Genomic DNA, 17,295 nt, shown 5'->3' with positions numbered 1-17,295 from the left:
TCCTGTCATATGCTATATCACATCCTCAGAGATAATGATCGCAAAAAAAAACCTTATATTCCAGCAAGCATACTTCTTTCTTCAATTTCTTTCTTTCTTCAGTAACCAAGCAGAAAACCCAAGTTCCGTGTTTAGCAAAAGTGAAATGTAACTCAAGAGGCTTTTAAACAAGATCATCATCAAATGTTCAGATTTACTGCACTACAAAATAAATCTCAATCAAGGTGTAAAAATCTGGTTAAACAAAAATGAATGTTGACTGCTTTTAATTTTAATTGCTTGCAGTCTTCTGTCATGTGCTGCACTACAGTTAGTGGCACTTAATTGTTGCTTTTGTTATGCTTGCCTAGGGTGAACAAGAGGTCCCAGATTATTCTATTAATTCACAGAAAACATTTTTAGTGTATACCACACATATTTGGTTTCAAAAATGAAGAATACAAAACAGAATTATAACTTGGTGCTACCTCTCATCTGATGTTTCATTTTAGAATAAAGGCCTTATGCCTGCTTGCATTTTACAAAAAATGGAAGTTTTCAATATCTACTCAAAATGAGATTACTGAATCTGGATACATAATAAAAATGCTAATGAACAGTAGATTCAACCAATTTGCTGCATAAATTATGTGGAGCTCAGCCAAGCATAAGAATATGACATTTATTTCAATTACAGACTATTAATTTTGCACATAAACTTACTGCCCACAACTCTCGCTTGACTGCCATGATGAACGTTGCCCAGCATACATTACCGTGAAATTTAGAAAACAGAATAAAGAGAGGTCAGAAATTCTTGTACTTGCAGTTGGTGTTTTAGTTCTTTATCCCTGAATATATTTTGCTTTCAAACCAATGAGCAAGACACCTGTTTTGTTTCATTTTCAGAAGGAACACTCAGGAAGTGTGTATGATAGCACAGTTCTGGTTGTAATCTCATGCATCTTTTATTGTACATGCTTCCACTGGATTTTACTCTTGTAAGGACATACGTAGAACAGAACCAACGCACTTGCACTGGTTTCATTCACTAAATCAGACCCTTAGTAATACTCTCTAGCAGTGCAATTCCTGGCATGTCCTTTGTCTTCTCTTAAATGTACAGATCTTAAAAATTAGAAATACTGTGAAACATAACATTTTGACAAAAGAAGGTATACAGTGAAAAAAATACAGGGTATTTTGTTCATTTGCTCTGCAGTCTGTGAGCACCATTAATCCCTATGAACTTCAGCAACATTGGACCATCAACGATAACTGTTCTTTTGTCAGACTCTGGGGTCAAACTTTGAAAAAGTAGAAGTTTCAGCTGTATTTAAAATAAGTCAAGAATGGGAAAACCTAATTTACAAATTATATAATGAAATCCTCCTTTCGTTTTCTTAAGTGCTAAGTTGGTAACTTCCATTTAGAAATAAAAGGCAAGCTGGTATCCTGAGGACATCCTAAAACCATGAAGACACAAGGTGTCTAGTGACACTTGCAAGCTAGCAGTCCTGCTACAACCCTAGCCTCTTTGAACAGCCTCCCAAACAGGCTACATTTAACGGTTTTTGGGATATACCTTCAAGCATCATCTTTTTCCTCCCTCGTCTATAAAAAGCTGAACATTGGTGATTTGTGAAGCTCTGGAGAGAGCACTGGAGGTGGTGACTGATTTATACTGAACTATGCTGGATTTGATCTTAAGTAAATGACAGTCCAAATAGTAATTCTAAAAGGAGAGGCAAAGAGCACTGACAGCACTGGATGACACCATTAGATCGTTGTTTAGAAAAATGAATAAAATGAAAAATAGAGTGAACAGAAGGATATTTTCAGCAGATACGCTTAAAAAAAGGTAAAGAAAACATGCTCCAAGTGTTGAATTTCCACAGTAATTAAGTATTCTAGTTACCAAAATGAAACAGATGTGTAGTCTTTTCAAGACTGAAATTAACACTTAAATGTAAATAACATTAAGGTGGAAGGACACCAACTGCTGTATTTAAAATATTTGAAATTAAAGCATTTTTATAGATTTTTCCAGTCACTTCAATGATAATATAAAATGCTACTTTTTAATTGACTGATATGGCAGACAAGTTATTTGCAAATGTTTTATGAGTGTCTGAAAAGCATCAATAGCTCCAGCTGAGAAATCCAACAACTTTGCAAATAAGTGTTCACACTCTGGACAGGTTTGTAGTTCTTTCATCCCTCTCTGAAAGTTAATAAGTTGAGTATTGGTCACCCGCACATTTAGCAGGCTGCTATTAACTATCAGGGTATAGGGAAAGCTTCAGAAACCTCCAGAAACATATAATCTCCCCAAGTCTGTGAGGGAATAAGATTGTTTGGAACTGTCTAATCAGCAAGGAGGACACTACGTAGAACTTGAGTCCATTTTTTTCAGCAGCCTCAATTTACACTAGAAATCCTTTTGCTAGCATATGACCTATTTAAAAGTGACAGCTCAAGAAATACTTTTTGAGGAAATAATTCAACCCAACCGAACTTCGGCTATCAATTTTTTTCTGACGCTGTGATACAAGACTGCAAAATATACAGAATATTTTAAAATAAAAACGTTAACTTCTAAAAAAAAGAACAACAAAACAACTACAAAACAGCTCAGTGGATCAAATTACAGTGAGCTTTAGCTAGATCAACCATAACCAGAGTTCTCTGGCTACCTGATGCATGGCTTCCAGTTATTGCTTTCGTTTACTTCTGTAGCTTTCCTCCCCTTTATCTTGCCTTTACGGTTTGATTCTTCAGTTGTAACCCCATCGAATAAATGTGCATGAAAAGCTTTGTTTCAATATTAACCAGAGAAAGTTTAGTTTTCTCTGTAAATAAATGGATTAAAATATAAGTCCAGTATTCAAACCTATGCTTATATAGAGTTTCCATGTCACTCAAAGGAAGAATGCATACCACATACAAAGGAAATGGCAACCACAGGATACAAACTACCAGAGTGTGATGGCCTAGCTGCTAATTTACTCCTATATCACTTTAGTAAAGTCCTTTTGCCTTAGACTTAGATCTAAAACAGTAATCTACAGACTGCTTCTGCCTTTTATGCTGTACCACGCAAGGACTCAGCTTGTCTCCAGCAAGAAACACCCACCTCTTGTGATCCTCCTTGCCTGCTAGCTGTGACTCAGCCTTGCATGCATGCTAAATCCAAGGGGAAAAAAGGCATGCTTTTTTACATACATGTAAAAGCCACAGCTAGGTCCACTGCGTGCTACAGCTTCATTAAATAATACGGCTTTCTGTTACATGGGGGTCATCTTTTTAATCTATAGCAACACTAGTTACCAGCCCTCTCCTCAGCTCATCACTTCTCACAGATACATCTCCCCTCTCTGAGGCCATCAAAGTCTCAGTCTCTCAGTCTTCCTTGGTACCTCTTCTCTCCCTCCCATTCTTGTAAAAAAGTGAACAATTTTCACCTATTTTAGTTCATTGCCTCTCAAGGGAAGGGATGTGACTACATGGGATTAAGAGAAAGTCCATCAAAAATTGGAGGCTCAGCTTTTTACGGCAGCTGCCAATCACTAGAACAGCCCAGTTTCTACTCCCTGACACTCATTCACTTCTCTCTGTACTTCCTTTAGGAGTTTAATTTTTTCACACAAAGGAAGAGAGAATGAATCACAAGTGACAAGACACAGACATTGGATCCTCTGTGCTACACTGCACATTTCTCCATTTTTCAGCACTGCCAACTGCTTTAGAATTCAGCGATGAACAGCGCTCTGTAAGAAGCACGTGGTGCTACTGCTATAGATGTGGAATAATGCATTATTTTACTAATATGGAAAAAGTGCAATGAATTGACATCTCTCCACTGTTTTACAACACTGGTGTTCCAGGTGAGCTGCCTTATCATCCTTCTTAGAAAAAACTTTGCTACCCCTTCCATTTGTTCTTCTGGTTACCTTGATTTAGTAGGCTGTAACCTCCAGAGAAAAAATATTGAAGAGTTATGCAAACTTCTAAGCCAGAAGAAAATAAAAAGCAGGAGTAATTTAGTGGTGCCATGACTAGCAACACCTATTTTAATCTGATCTTCCAAGAGTTGCTTTCAGAACATATCAAAAATCAAATGTCCCTCTTGGAGGGTAGCAGTCATTACAGACACATTTATTCCAATCACATCAAAGACAGAAGCCCACCAGCAATTGTTAGCTGTGCCTGCCTGCACAGAACTGGCAACTGTGGAAGAAGTTACTGGGGTCAGTATCAAAGAGGGAATGATGTCCTATACATCACACGCGCTGCTCCAAATGTTTAACTGCATACCACATACCTGACAAGTCACAGCTTTCGATGCGCTTCAGATCTGCATCCACCCAGAAAAGCTTTCCAAGTTTGTTGTCAATCACCAATGCTACGGGGCGGATCAACCCAGTGGTAAAAAGCACTTCTCTCTCTGTGCCATCGAGGGCTGCACGCTCAATCTTGGGAGCTCGCTCTTGCATGTTGGTGAAGTACATGTACCTGAGAACAAAGCCACCAGCTGATTAACTAAAAGCTTCAGGAGTCAAGGGAAGCAGCTCACCTTCACACACAGGTTCTCAGTTGTAAGTGGGGATGGTGTACACAGGGATGACTGGTGACTATTGCTCCCAACTGCAAAGATCCAGATCTATGCAGCTGCAGAAGCTCCAACATTTGCTAAACGGCATATTGAGACAGCCTAAAAGTAACTGCATTTCTCCTGAATACACCAGGCCATAAAATGCTTCAGCATTCAGCACTGCTGCCCTGCAATATTCCTGCAGTGGAGGTAGGGATTGTAAGAGGCTAGCACAGAAGACTTTCTGCAACTGTCCTCAGGTAAAGCTCTCCCCACCTTCTTTCTGACAAAAAAACAAATTAACAAAAACCCGCAACACAATTACCTCCTTTCTGGGGTTCCTTTCTTCACAGCAAGTATAAGTTCCTACTAAACTTAAGAGGAACAATGATCACAGAAGAAAGAACAACTGAGAATGTCGTGTTCCTGATGGCATAGTTCCATGAATACTTTATATCTGCCTAAGCCAGCTCAGCTGCAAACAGGAGCAGCTTCTGCTCTCCTCTGCATAATTAAAAAAATGGCTTGTGCATCCACACAGTGAACTGAGAACTCCTTCAGGGAAAAATCTACCATTTCTTCAGTGATACATAACTTGGGCAGATTCACTGCTGCATAGGCATTCCTGATGGCATGAACGAGGAGATGCAGCAGTGAGAACGAGCAAGCCAAGGGAGAGCTGGAGAGAAGGATTTCTGGAACTAAGGCAGGACAGTGCACAGATCTGATTCAGCCCTCCCAGGTAGTCAGTGTGTTCTTCTACATTGTCTCTCTCCCATTTTTACCTCTTTTAATTTAAAAGCAGGTTTACCTTTAATTCATTTTAAAGCCCAACCTGAAAAGTTGAATGTTTTAGTGATCAACAAACCCAAACTCCCATTTTAATGGGGAATGAGGAAAGTTTTTATAAATACTAACAATGTCCAAGTGAGTTAGTCCCAATCAGATTAGAATCTTTTCTCTAATCCCCCTCTTCCCACAGCAGCTTTTGAACCATGCAGTGAGCATTGTACAAAATAACAGTCCCACAAATGTTCCACGTAGGGTCTCTGAGTACTATTGTATCCACACAGTTATGAAATATTGTCATCCAACATCTGTCAAACACATATCAAAGCCACCTAAGAGTAAACTGGGGTTTAAGCATCTAACTTATTCGAAGGAACAGCAAAAGGGCCATCTTTGACCTCTAAGTATAAAGTTACCTGCCACTTGAAGTGGAGATGTGGGTCTGCTAAATCTAAACAGAACTGCTTTACAGCAAAACTACAAATTTTCTTCCTGTGGGAAATCACTGCACTACCTTTACCTGTCTTAAATCATTTCAGCATTTTTTGAGATACACATCAAGACAGAATTGACTTTAAAATGTCTAGAATGTAAGATTATTTTGATTTTTTTTCAACCTCAATACTATTACATTAGCAGGAGTATTTCTATCATATGAAAGATCCCTTTTTTTTCTGGAAATACGTGTTTTATGGTAACTGAACATTTACGAGGTGGATCCTCAGCTGCTGTAAACACAGTTTATAGCAATTCCTGTTTTTTTCTGGATTTGGTGGTGAGGTTGTTGCCTGCGCACTCACACAGTGAACAGAGTAAGGTTGTTTTGTTGTGCTTTCCCCACCCATCTCAGTTCTCCACTGTAATGTATCACACGGCTGTGTGAACATCTAACTTGGCACACCAGAGGAGGCAGAAAAGGAAAGAACAGGAAGAGAAACTTGGATAACTTTAAAACCCAGAATCAGGCTATCAATCACCTATAACCTGAGCAATTAAATACGCAAAATTTCTCCTTTTTAAAATACTCAGATGCATCACAAGATTTGCACGCAGCTGACATATCCCAGATGTGCTCTGTGTGAAGAACAGAAAGGAATCTCACCCTCGCTCTGCATTCACCACAATGGCTCTGGGCTTGTCGTGATCTCCTCGCAGCACCATCCCAATTGACTCGCCGTTCAGTCTGTGGACATTGACTGAATTTGTGGCCTCACAGGTCCAGTATAAGGTATGGCTGTATATATCAATGCTGAGGTCATGTGGCTGCTTCTCGGGATTCTGGCTTTGGTTTGGAGAACTCATGACAGTAAAAGGCTGCAAGACAACGTATAAGGAATGACCTCTAATAACTATTCTGTATGAACTCTGATTGCACAACAAGCACAGTTTACCTATGTGAAAGGTCCAGAAATACCTAAAATCACAAGGAAGCAAGTACAACAAATGTAACAAAATACACAGGATTCAAACTGTGGATGAGAGGGAAAATATCTAAAGAAAATCTGTAAGGTAATTGTAGAACACACTAAGGTCTCCCCTGAGCCTCCTTTCCTCCAGGCTAAATAACTCCAGCTCCCTCAGCCACTCTGGAGTACTGGAGCATATAAGAAGTCCCAAAAGGAAAATAACCTTTCAGTTTGACATTACAGAGGCTCCACTAGTCTACTGCTAATCCCAGTGCCATTGGGATACTAATACCACTGGCAGGACTCCCAGCATCAAAGGAAGTTTCAAAGGTGACTGGTTTTGGTCACATCAGAGTGGTCACGGGAAAATGGTGTCTTCTTTAAAGTGTCCTGATATGGCATTCTCAATCCAAAAACAGAAACAGCAGTGAAAGAAAAGGTTGTATGGGTCAAGAAAGATGCATACACTATTCCACACTCAGCTTAAGCGAAATGAATTACTCAAAACAGAATTAAGTGAGAAAATTACAATATATTTCCATAGTTTGGTTTTAAGCCACCAAGTTCTACATTGTGATGGAATGTTTTCTTTTTATTTAAATCTTTATCCCTATCTTTTCTTGTCAGCGTGCCCAGAAATAAAAAGAAGTAATTCTTATCTTGAAATCAATGATAATGTTACCCAAGTATATCACGTGCATTGTTTGCAAGAAAACAAGAGTTAGCAAATTTCAGTAAAAATAGTTAGTGAAAATTGGAAAGTTAAAATTTGCAGGGGATCTGCATCTTCAAAGCTGTGCGGCCAATGTAGTGGAAAACACAGAGCAGACAAATCTCCATTGCAATTTACACCTAGCGAGTACCAAAGAGAAGCTAGACTGCAACAATTAGCACCTAGCACAATCCAAAAGAGCAAAAGAAACACTCCTTCAAAATTCATCCGCAACCCAGCTAGCTGCTTATCCTAAGATACCTCTTCCAATCTTAAAAGAAATTGCCAAAAAATCAAATCATCATCTCTTTCGTTAAAGGGCACTGTAAGATCACCAATTCCCCAGACACATGAAAAGACCAGCTCAGTTCCACTGAAAACACATTACATTGTTTAGATATGACTGCCCAAAGCTAAGAAAATATACCTCGCCCATTCTCCATTTCCTTTTGTATTCTTATTCGAACTACAGCTTTTAAAGAATCTGTTACTCTGTCCTGGGACTTAAGCAATATTAATGCATAACACTGCCCAGAAGAACAGCACACTTCTTTCTTTCCACTGTTGTATGAATAACTAGCAAAGAAAAACATTTATGCACCTAATCCAGTAAAACGATTTTGTATGCACATAAGTCTACCCCTATGTGACACAACAGTCAGCTTTAGCAAGGGTTTTAACTACAGCTTGGATAGCTGTGAGAGTTTTCATTTTGTGACAGCTTTACAATGATGACAATATGATCTGTCATGCACAATATTGATTTTAGAATACAATTTCTTTTTCTAGTATAATTCAGAGATAGTGAGCCTGCCTGACTTCATTGCCCACCCTTAACTAAATATCACAGTTTAAGGGTTCACAGTCAGGTTGGAAATTAAGAGGAATTTCTTCTCAGAAAGAGCAGTGAGGCATTGGATTGAGTTGCCCGGGGAGGTGGTGAAGTCACCATCCCCTGGAGGTGTTTAAGGAAAGGCTGGATGTGGTGCTTAGAGCATGGTTTAGTGGGTGACAGTGGTAGGGGAACGGTTGGACCAAATAGTCTTGGAGGTCTTTTCCAACCCTAATGATTTTAGGATTCTAAGGCTCATTGTTTCAGGTACATATGATATACATAGACTATTACACTTCCTGGTGTATAGCTTAAAATCAAAATCCTAAAACAAACAAACAAACAAAAAAACTCCAGTAATCTTTACATATAAACAGAATATACATGAATAAGCACTAGCAAGAGTAAAGTTTAAACTGATGACTCCCTGGTGCAGGGGACAGGAGGGGAAAGTCAAGCATGAATTGCAAAGAAAGACCCCTCCCCCCTAAAAAAAAACAAGTATGTACACCATGTAAACTTGCCTGAGTGCCATCATCTTTGGCTCTTTTTATAATATTCTGACGTCCATCTACCCAGTAGATCAGTTTATCTAAGGGATCATAATCAATAGCCTTCACGTTCCTTAGACCATGCATAGGCAGGATGATATCTGGACTTTGCTGATCATCTGGTATCATTCGGCTGATTGCAGACTTCTGACTAAATAACAGGAAACTGGTAGGGGCTGAAACAAGTCGAAAAAAAAAGAGTGTAAGTAACACCAGCAATATTGAGAAATACAAAGTTGCACAGTTTTCCTACATTATCCTTTTATCTAGTTGAACTTACACAAATATGCATAAACTGCCACAAACTTCAAGTGCATGTGCATGCTGCTCTTCAGACTACCAAGAAAGCTGTTTTTTGGGTGCTATCTTTGTTGACTTCAACAACGTTTAAGACAAAAAGAATTTCTCTTCCACCCACCTACACACTTAGTTAAAGACTAGGAAAGCTTCAATCACACAGTTGAATCACCTGGAAAGCACTTCCAGCAAAACAAGTAGGACCAGACTTGACAGTGCTGTTATTTCTAAGACTTTAAATACAAATCTTCATCCCTAATCCATATCACAAAAATGGACATAAAACTCCACATTCTGTCCTCATATTTCAGATTACCTTTAAAGACAGAACCTTTGAAATGGATTTCTGCTACCCCTTCCCTTTCATAGTGGTTTAGGCTGGAACGGCTTGCACAAACTGCTTTTGCTTTACCCATTAAACTGTCTTCATTTCAACCAAAAAGAGTTTTCTCACCTTTACCCTTCCATTCTCTTCCACATCCCACAATGGGAAATGAGTGAGCAGCTGCAGGGTGCTTAGCTGCTTACTGGGATTAACACACAACAGTCCTTTCTGGTACCCAACATGGGGGCTTGAAGGGTTTGAGATAACAAATTTGAGTGGAGTGGCCTAGACTGATTTTTTTTAGTTCTTAAAGCTGTTTAGCTACTAATTGGCAGGCTGCTGCGCTTGCCACAGGACTTGCTTGCTTACTGTGTATTGCAGTGCTTGGCAGTTCGTTGCTTTTTACTTTCGCTGTTTGCTGCAGTCCTTATCATCTTACTTTGCTGTGCCTGGGAACATTTTGATAACAGCAGCAGCCATGCGCCTGGGCTGGCAGGTGGCCAGGGAACTGCTTCTGTTCCCATGCTCCTGTACTGGACAGGCTGGAATCACAGGGTGAATTTGAGTCAGAGGGACTGTGACCTGTGGGTAAGTCCACGAGTGAGGCAGGTGCACCCCAAAGCTTTTGTGGACATCGTTAAGTCCACACTGGTATATCTCAGGTATACCTCAAAGCATCTGTGGCTATGGAAAAGGCCATCCTAGATCACCTCAAGGTGGCTGTGGATAAGATTATGACGCAGGAAATGTGCCCCTCAAGGGATTGCAGCCCATGAACAAGACCATACAGGAACAGTTCCACCTCTACCCATGCAAAAATCCATGCCAGAAAAAGAGCAAGGGCAGGAGTACATTGCAAAGTTAAGCCCTATACAATGGTCCAAACAGACCAGGGATGGAGATTATATATACCTTTAAATGGTTGTAACCCATGATTTGAGTTGCATGTTACAGGAAATATTATAGCAGGAAGCATTCAAACAAGCCTCAAAGAAGCAGCGCAAATGCAGAAGTGACCTGAGATGATCTGGTTTTGACATCCAAGAACTCCACACAACACTGTTTCTCCTGTCCTGAGTGACCACCTTAACACACAGAACCCAAGTCATGGGCTAAATGAACTAATTGGACATTTTATGGACATCTTTATGTGGGAAGCCTGTAGACTAAGGGAGTAATATCAATGTATGAAAATTACAGGACAGAATGGGAGACGGTTGTTAATGGATATGTGTTGGATACTGCTGGACCCAAGCATGACAAGGTGCATGACGTAAGGGGTGCAGATTATCCTGGTTTTGGCTGGGATAGAGTTACTTTTCTTCACAGCAGCTCATACAGTGGTATGTTTTGGATTTATGACCAAAACCGTGTTGATAACACACCTGTGTTTTAGTCATTACTGAGCCTCCGGGCCCTTTCTGCTTCTCATGCTGCCCCACCAGCCTGGGGCTGCACAAGAATTTGGGAGTGGACACCATCAGGACCACTGACCCAAATAGACCAAATGCCAAATGGCTATTCCGCACCACATGGTGTCATGCTCAGCAATAAAACTGGGGGAAAGAAGGAGGAAGGGGGTGGCATTTGGAGTTATGACATCTGTCTTCCCATTTAACTATTACACGTGATGAGCCCTGCTTTCTTGTAAACGGCTAACCATCTGCCTGCCAATGGGAAGCAGTGAATGAATTCCTTACTTTGCTTTGCACAGCTTTTTCTTTAGCTATTGAACTGCTTTCATCTCACCCCAAAAGTTGTCTCCATTTTATCCTTCTGACTCTTTCCCTCAGGAATTAGTGAGAGAGTAGATGGGTGGTGTTTAGCTACCTACCAACATGAACCCACAACACTTTCCTATACTGAAAGAAATCACAAGCACATGGCATCCACAAGCAATGAGGAATAAACTAGCAAACAAAAAGGCTTACAACTACAGTTCCTGCTGTTGGGATCCAAGGTATAGTGAGCAGCACAGCCGCACCTAAATCCGTTTGGTATGGCAAGGCACAAGTGACCACAATGGCCATTATTTTGCACACAATCATTCAAGCCATCCTGACGTGAAGAATGAAAGACCAATATATCCATCACAAAATCCAGATGGCCCTGAATAAGTGTCCGGTTCTTCCCACTGGTCTTGTCTGCTCTTTCTATGCTGTGAAGATTCCAGTCTGTCCAGTAGATGTAGTCACTGTATTGGGTTAATCCGAATGGATGAGGTAGATCATCTGCTATGATTTCTCGTTCTTGTCCTGCAAAAATAAATATAATCAACTAAAACACAATTCCCAAGCCATGAAGCAGAGTGTGATGGACACTAAAAAAAAGTTTTTTCTTCCCATTTTAAAATAAAACCTCATTTCACCAGTCAGCATCACGGGATTCATTATTAAGCAGTACCTGCTGAATAAGGAACGTGAACACTAGCACTCAAAAATGTTATCCTGGTAACTTCTTGCCTATAGAGCAATCTGAAACCGTGCCCATGTGTTGCCATTTAAATAAATATTGCTCTATTTCTTACACAACATCACAAATAAATACTGGAAGACATATTCAAGAATGTTATCAGCTCCAAGACTTAGGTCAATAATAATAATAGTAAAATAATATATACAACAGCAACATACAGGAAACTTGGGATTCGAAGAGAACAAGCTTTTAGAAACTACAGTGTTTCACTCAAGAAACAAATTATTTGCAGTGCAATTCAACATACAGATACCCCAAAGGATTTGGAAACCATTTGTTTGGCAGAAATCCCAGTACTCTCACACTCAGTGGTTCAGTTAGCAACATTCAAAACAGATTTAACACCTCTAGAGCATTAGATGGCCTCTGCCAGAGATTCACTACTAAAGTAAGGTCTTCCTATAAATCAGCCTCCTAAACATTTTCAAGCACAAAACTCCCTGAATCTCTGCCACTTTATATCAAGTGAAGATTCATCAGCATCATCTCTCCCTGCCTCAAACCAATATTCAAATGCTAGCTTTTACAGAACATCACCTCTTTTCCCCCGCTTCACTTTACCTTTCACCCTCTCTCATTCAGACAACACTGGAGAAGGAATGGAAAGCATACAATAAAACTAAAAACCCATTAAGCCATTTTTTTCTATAAAATACTAGAACTAGGTATAGAGGCAAACTTCACAACTACTTTTAGGCATCTGAAGTGTCCAAGTTAAGAGCACAGATATCCTGAACACTCTCAGGTACTTAGATCAATCCTGGTCTATAGTGATGAATTCAGGGTTGAGGTTCTTTTGAGGGAAGCAAATAAACTACCTGAATTTTACTAGGCACTAGATGGAGAAAAATCTCCCAGAACAGTGATTTTGGCCTGCTGGGTAACATTTATAATGCCTAAGAATAAGCTAGGACAGCATTCAATCATCCACTTCAGAGTGCATTATTTATTGCTGGTAGGGTAGGTGCTTCTATCACCAGCTCCCATGCATATCCATCCTGGCCAGGAGGCCAGCAGTGCATAATACAACTCAAGTTCTAGTCTAATAACATTTCCTTAACCAATAAGTCCACATGCTAGAAGCCTACCCTACAATCTGCTAACTTAAAGGACAAGCATACAATGTTGTTAGCTTCAGCAGTCCTCCTCTCCTACTTTCTCACCACAAATTAATGTTAACCATAGGTTCAGCTTTAGAACTAGTTTAATTTACCACAGATTATTTGAATATTGTGGTTCTTCTCAATACCACAATCAGTTTGTAATCCAAATTTGCCTCTGGCTATTTTGTTTCTCAAGTATAATGCAGAAGCTTAGCTTTGATAGATCATGCATTAGATGAAAATAAACAAACAAACAAACAAAAAAAACCACCCACAACTCTAGATAAAGAAAAAACCTTCATGCAATTTCTAACTAGCATCACCCATTCAAGCAGTTCTTATCCCAACACAACGAATACAAGTGATGCAAAATCACTGTTAGCCTTGGAATCCAAAACTGCATAGCTTTGTTTTCCAGAGATTTCATCCATTTTTGTTATGGCTTTTCAGAATGTCCTTTTCCTAAACATCCTGCTCGAATGCCAACTTGTAAATAAACAATTTTTTTTTTACCTGTAGATGGAGAGCATACATAAGCCAAAACTGACATACAGTCACATCACCAGAAGAGTATGTGATTCTTTCTAACGTTTCTTTTTCTTGGACATACACAGTGGCCTAAGAAGCTATCAAAACAATTACTTCAACTCATTTAGGTCATCAGCTAAAAATGAAGTCCTGCAGCTCAGTATGTGTACAGAAGCATAAGAAGGTGCAAAGGTTAAGTCAAAATGCTGATACAACTTTTTTTTTTTGATGTTCATTCAGAACATGTGAGAAAGCCTTTTCTCCATTAAAAGATTTTTCCATTTTTTTTTCTCTCTCTCTCAATTATAGAGTAAGATCTTCAAATAAAAGCATATAAAACCTTGTAGCAGATTCTCCATATTCTGAAGATACGCACACACAATAACACCTTAAAAAAATATCTCTTTGTAATACTAGCTTTTCACAGAAGATTTAAAAATAAGTGAGTTGCAGGGAAACCGCATGTGTCATCAAACAGAGCATTGCTGCAACAATCCTGTATGAGTTTTCTTAAATATTGTATGTTTTTCCACACAAAGCCTGCTTTTTATATTGGATTCCCAGAGGTGTTAGTTAATTCCCATCTAAACAAAGGCCTCTCTTTGGAAATGGGACATACGATGTCAGGTCACAGGCTTCTGGATTCCATCTCTGACGGAATGCCAAGCAGTACCTTGGTTTGGATTTCCAACTAATAAAATTAGTTGGAAGCTGGAAAGAGAGACCTGAATAATAGTTTGACAGAAAATCAGCATCAAGACTGGGAAGTCAGAGCTGGTTTATAATGAATCTGTTAGCCGTGTTCACTTTCTCAGAGGTCATATCTCTAATTTTGTAAAGTGCACATAATTTCATGACAATACAGAGAAACAAGATTAAAACAGTATTATATTTCACTATCATCATTAAAAATACCACATGGTTATTAATTTAGGAAGCTTTCATTATTATTATCACTATCACCTCCTCAAGCATTTAACTTTCTGCTCACTCTCACGATGAAAATATACATGCAGATTTAATATAAATCATATTATTTCAATCTTTCAAGTTACTGCTTACCACAAATTGGTACGTACATGCTTTAAGTCTAATAAATTTAACAGACTTAACAATTCAGAGAAAAAGACAATTGATTTAACAGTTCATTATGGAATCACAGAACTGTAGGGGTTGGAAGGGACCTCAAAAGACCATCGGGTCCAACCCCCCTGCCAAAGCAGGTTCCTCGGAGCAGGCTGCCCAGGTAGGCATCCAGAAAGGCCTTGAATATCTCCAGAGAAGGAGACTCCACAACCTCCCTAGGCAGCCTGTTCCAATGCTCTGTCACCCTCACTGTGAAGAAATCACCACTCAAAAAAAACATCAGGGTTAGTTTGGAGACAATCATTTCAAGAATGTAATTAAAACACTCTAAAAATCTACTCAATCTTTTACTGTGGCCAATGCATATTTCTGTACTGGATGGAGTAACACTGATGTAATTTAAAGCCAGAATACCTAGCATATTTGACGATTCAATCATGCTGGTGTCTAAGTCAGTCCAATATAGCCTTTGGTCTGCATAATCAATAGTGAGGTCATTGGCACGACCCACTTTATCCACCAAAGTGATGCTGTTTGTTCCATCCATATATGCTCGAACAATCCTAGGTTTACCTCCCCATTCTGTCCAGTACATGTACCTGAAATGAGAAGCGGAACAGAAAGATTACAACTAGGTGAGATTTGAGTTTGGCTCTATGTTTTCATTTCATTGCTTTCAAGTTTTCCTTTTTTTTTTTTTTTTTAATATTTGAATATCCCATGTGGTTATAGGCAGTTAATTACTGTATATTAGAGCACCCCTTTTTTAAACATAGAGAGAAAAACATGATCAACAACTCCCAAATTTTCATTGAAACCTGTAGGGTTGTGGAGCTTAAAAAGCCTTCATTGTGTTTTCAAGGACCCTGAAGAAATGAAGCTATATAAACTGCCAAGTATCTTGTCATGTAAGAGTATGAACGCACAGAATTTTGAAAACCAACACTATCCCTTACCCTTTGGTAGGATCAAGAGCCAAAGACCGTGGATTGTCCAAGTCCTTCCACACAAGGACCTGCCTATACTGTCCATCCAGGCGGGCTACTTCAATTCGGTTGGTTCCAGTATCTGCCCAGTACAGGTTCTTTCCCATCCAGTCTACAGCCATTCCCTCAGGATAATCTAGCCCAAATTCAATCACGTGTTCAACAGAGCTCCCGTTCATGAAAGCTCGGCTTATAGTCTGGAAAACAATCATGTAAAAATATTTCAGCATTTACGGATACTCAAAATGAGAAGTTATTATGAAGCCTAGCATTCAAAAAGAGGTTAGTAGTAAAAACAACAATCAGTCAGTGTTACATTTTTAAAATAAATGTCTGTTTAAAAGAAAACTGTATAGTAATTCACAGGATAAAAAGACCTGAATATTCGGAAAAATTAACAGTACAGTGTCTGATGACCAGTTCAAAGCATCTTAAGAGGACATGACTTTCAGAAAGCACTGTATATCTGCAGATTCTTCCTTGACCCGTCTTCCTCTCTGACATTTGCATATAAAAGTATTTATTTTTTAAAAGTATTTAATTCTTTCTAATGTGTTAATTCTCATGAATGCATCATAATTCAACAAAACCTGAATTAATTTTTCTCTCATAATCAGTCACCTTGAGCAAGTTAATTGCTCTCATCTACATTTTGGTTATATACAGTCAGCTAAACAAGCCATAGGGTAAGGACTGTGTACATATAAATAAGCTCCTCCTACCAATGAACAATGCCCAAATAAACCTTTGGGAACATCCAGGACCAATGTACAATTACCCTCCCTTGTCATCACATTAATGCTGAACATTTTACATTTATTCCTAACTGCCTGCTAAAATTTCAGGTATTGATTTCTTAATCATTTGATAAATGAACATATAAGAATAAGAGATGTTTTACATTTTTAAAGGTAAGTGTCAAAACCAGAATTCGTGTGCTATATGTTTAGGGATGCAGTGGTCATCAGGGGAACTGTCTATGGAAACAGGAAGAGGACTCTGAAGTTACACTGCCTACTGCCAAACTGCAGAAAGTGGGGGGACAGAGGGAAGGAAAGCCCAGGCATTCTGAAATCTATGCTGATATGTATGTGAAAACACAGTATTCCTGGATAATTCAGGAGGCCACAGACATGTAAAATGTTGTTCAGTTCTGCACAGTAAGAGTGGGACCCGATTGATGCAGCTGAAGTAACGTATTTTCCACTACAAATGGTTAAGACAACCGTAGCCCCAGCTCTCCACATGCTTGCATGAGATTTATTTAGAAACCGTGTCTGCAGCACACTAATTTGTTACACTGGCACTGTTCCTAGGAAGGTATCCACACCACAAGCAGCACTGTTAATGCTGAAGCACAACCCTCATTAGTCTTCCCAGAGAGGCTATGAAAATTGCACTAGCCCTGCCATCGCTACAATTGAGTTTTTTCCTATTATGGCTTTGGCACATTGGCAAGGAAACTTCAACTGCTCTTGGAAAAACCTATTAAGAGGCTAAACAGAGGAATTCAGCTCCAGTGAAGTGACTGTGTCATTTTCTACCATTACTTAATTCCCTTCAAAAAGTTAAGCAACACTGATGAACACCACAACGTTCACTTCAGCATGCACCTGGATATGAACCAGAACA

At 39.2% G+C, this 17,295-nt stretch overlaps 1 protein-coding gene across 4 annotated transcripts in view; it reads right to left on the bottom strand.

Moving 5' to 3' along the window:
• The window catches only part of LRP5 (LDL receptor related protein 5), a 170,312-nt gene that overhangs the window by 17,627 nt on the left and 135,390 nt on the right, over positions 1-17,295 (bottom strand). For all 4 annotated transcript variants that reach the window (XM_072038505.1, XM_072038506.1, XM_038179756.2 and 1 more), the window contains exons 10-15: positions 15,634-15,860; positions 15,092-15,276; positions 11,417-11,740; positions 8,837-9,039; positions 6,465-6,676; positions 4,304-4,494 (exon numbers count right to left, since the gene is read on the bottom strand). In XM_072038505.1, the coding sequence (XP_071894606.1) occupies positions 4,304-4,494; positions 6,465-6,676; positions 8,837-9,039; positions 11,417-11,740; positions 15,092-15,276; positions 15,634-15,860 (1,342 nt within the window). The remainder of the gene's footprint in view (positions 1-4,303; positions 4,495-6,464; positions 6,677-8,836; positions 9,040-11,416; positions 11,741-15,091; positions 15,277-15,633; positions 15,861-17,295) is intronic.

This window comes from Anas platyrhynchos, chromosome 5 (assembly GCF_047663525.1).
Source record: "Anas platyrhynchos isolate ZD024472 breed Pekin duck chromosome 5, IASCAAS_PekinDuck_T2T, whole genome shotgun sequence".
NCBI classification, from domain to species: Eukaryota; Metazoa; Chordata; class Aves; order Anseriformes; family Anatidae; genus Anas; species Anas platyrhynchos.
This window is presented reverse-complemented; position numbering and strand designations above follow the sequence as displayed.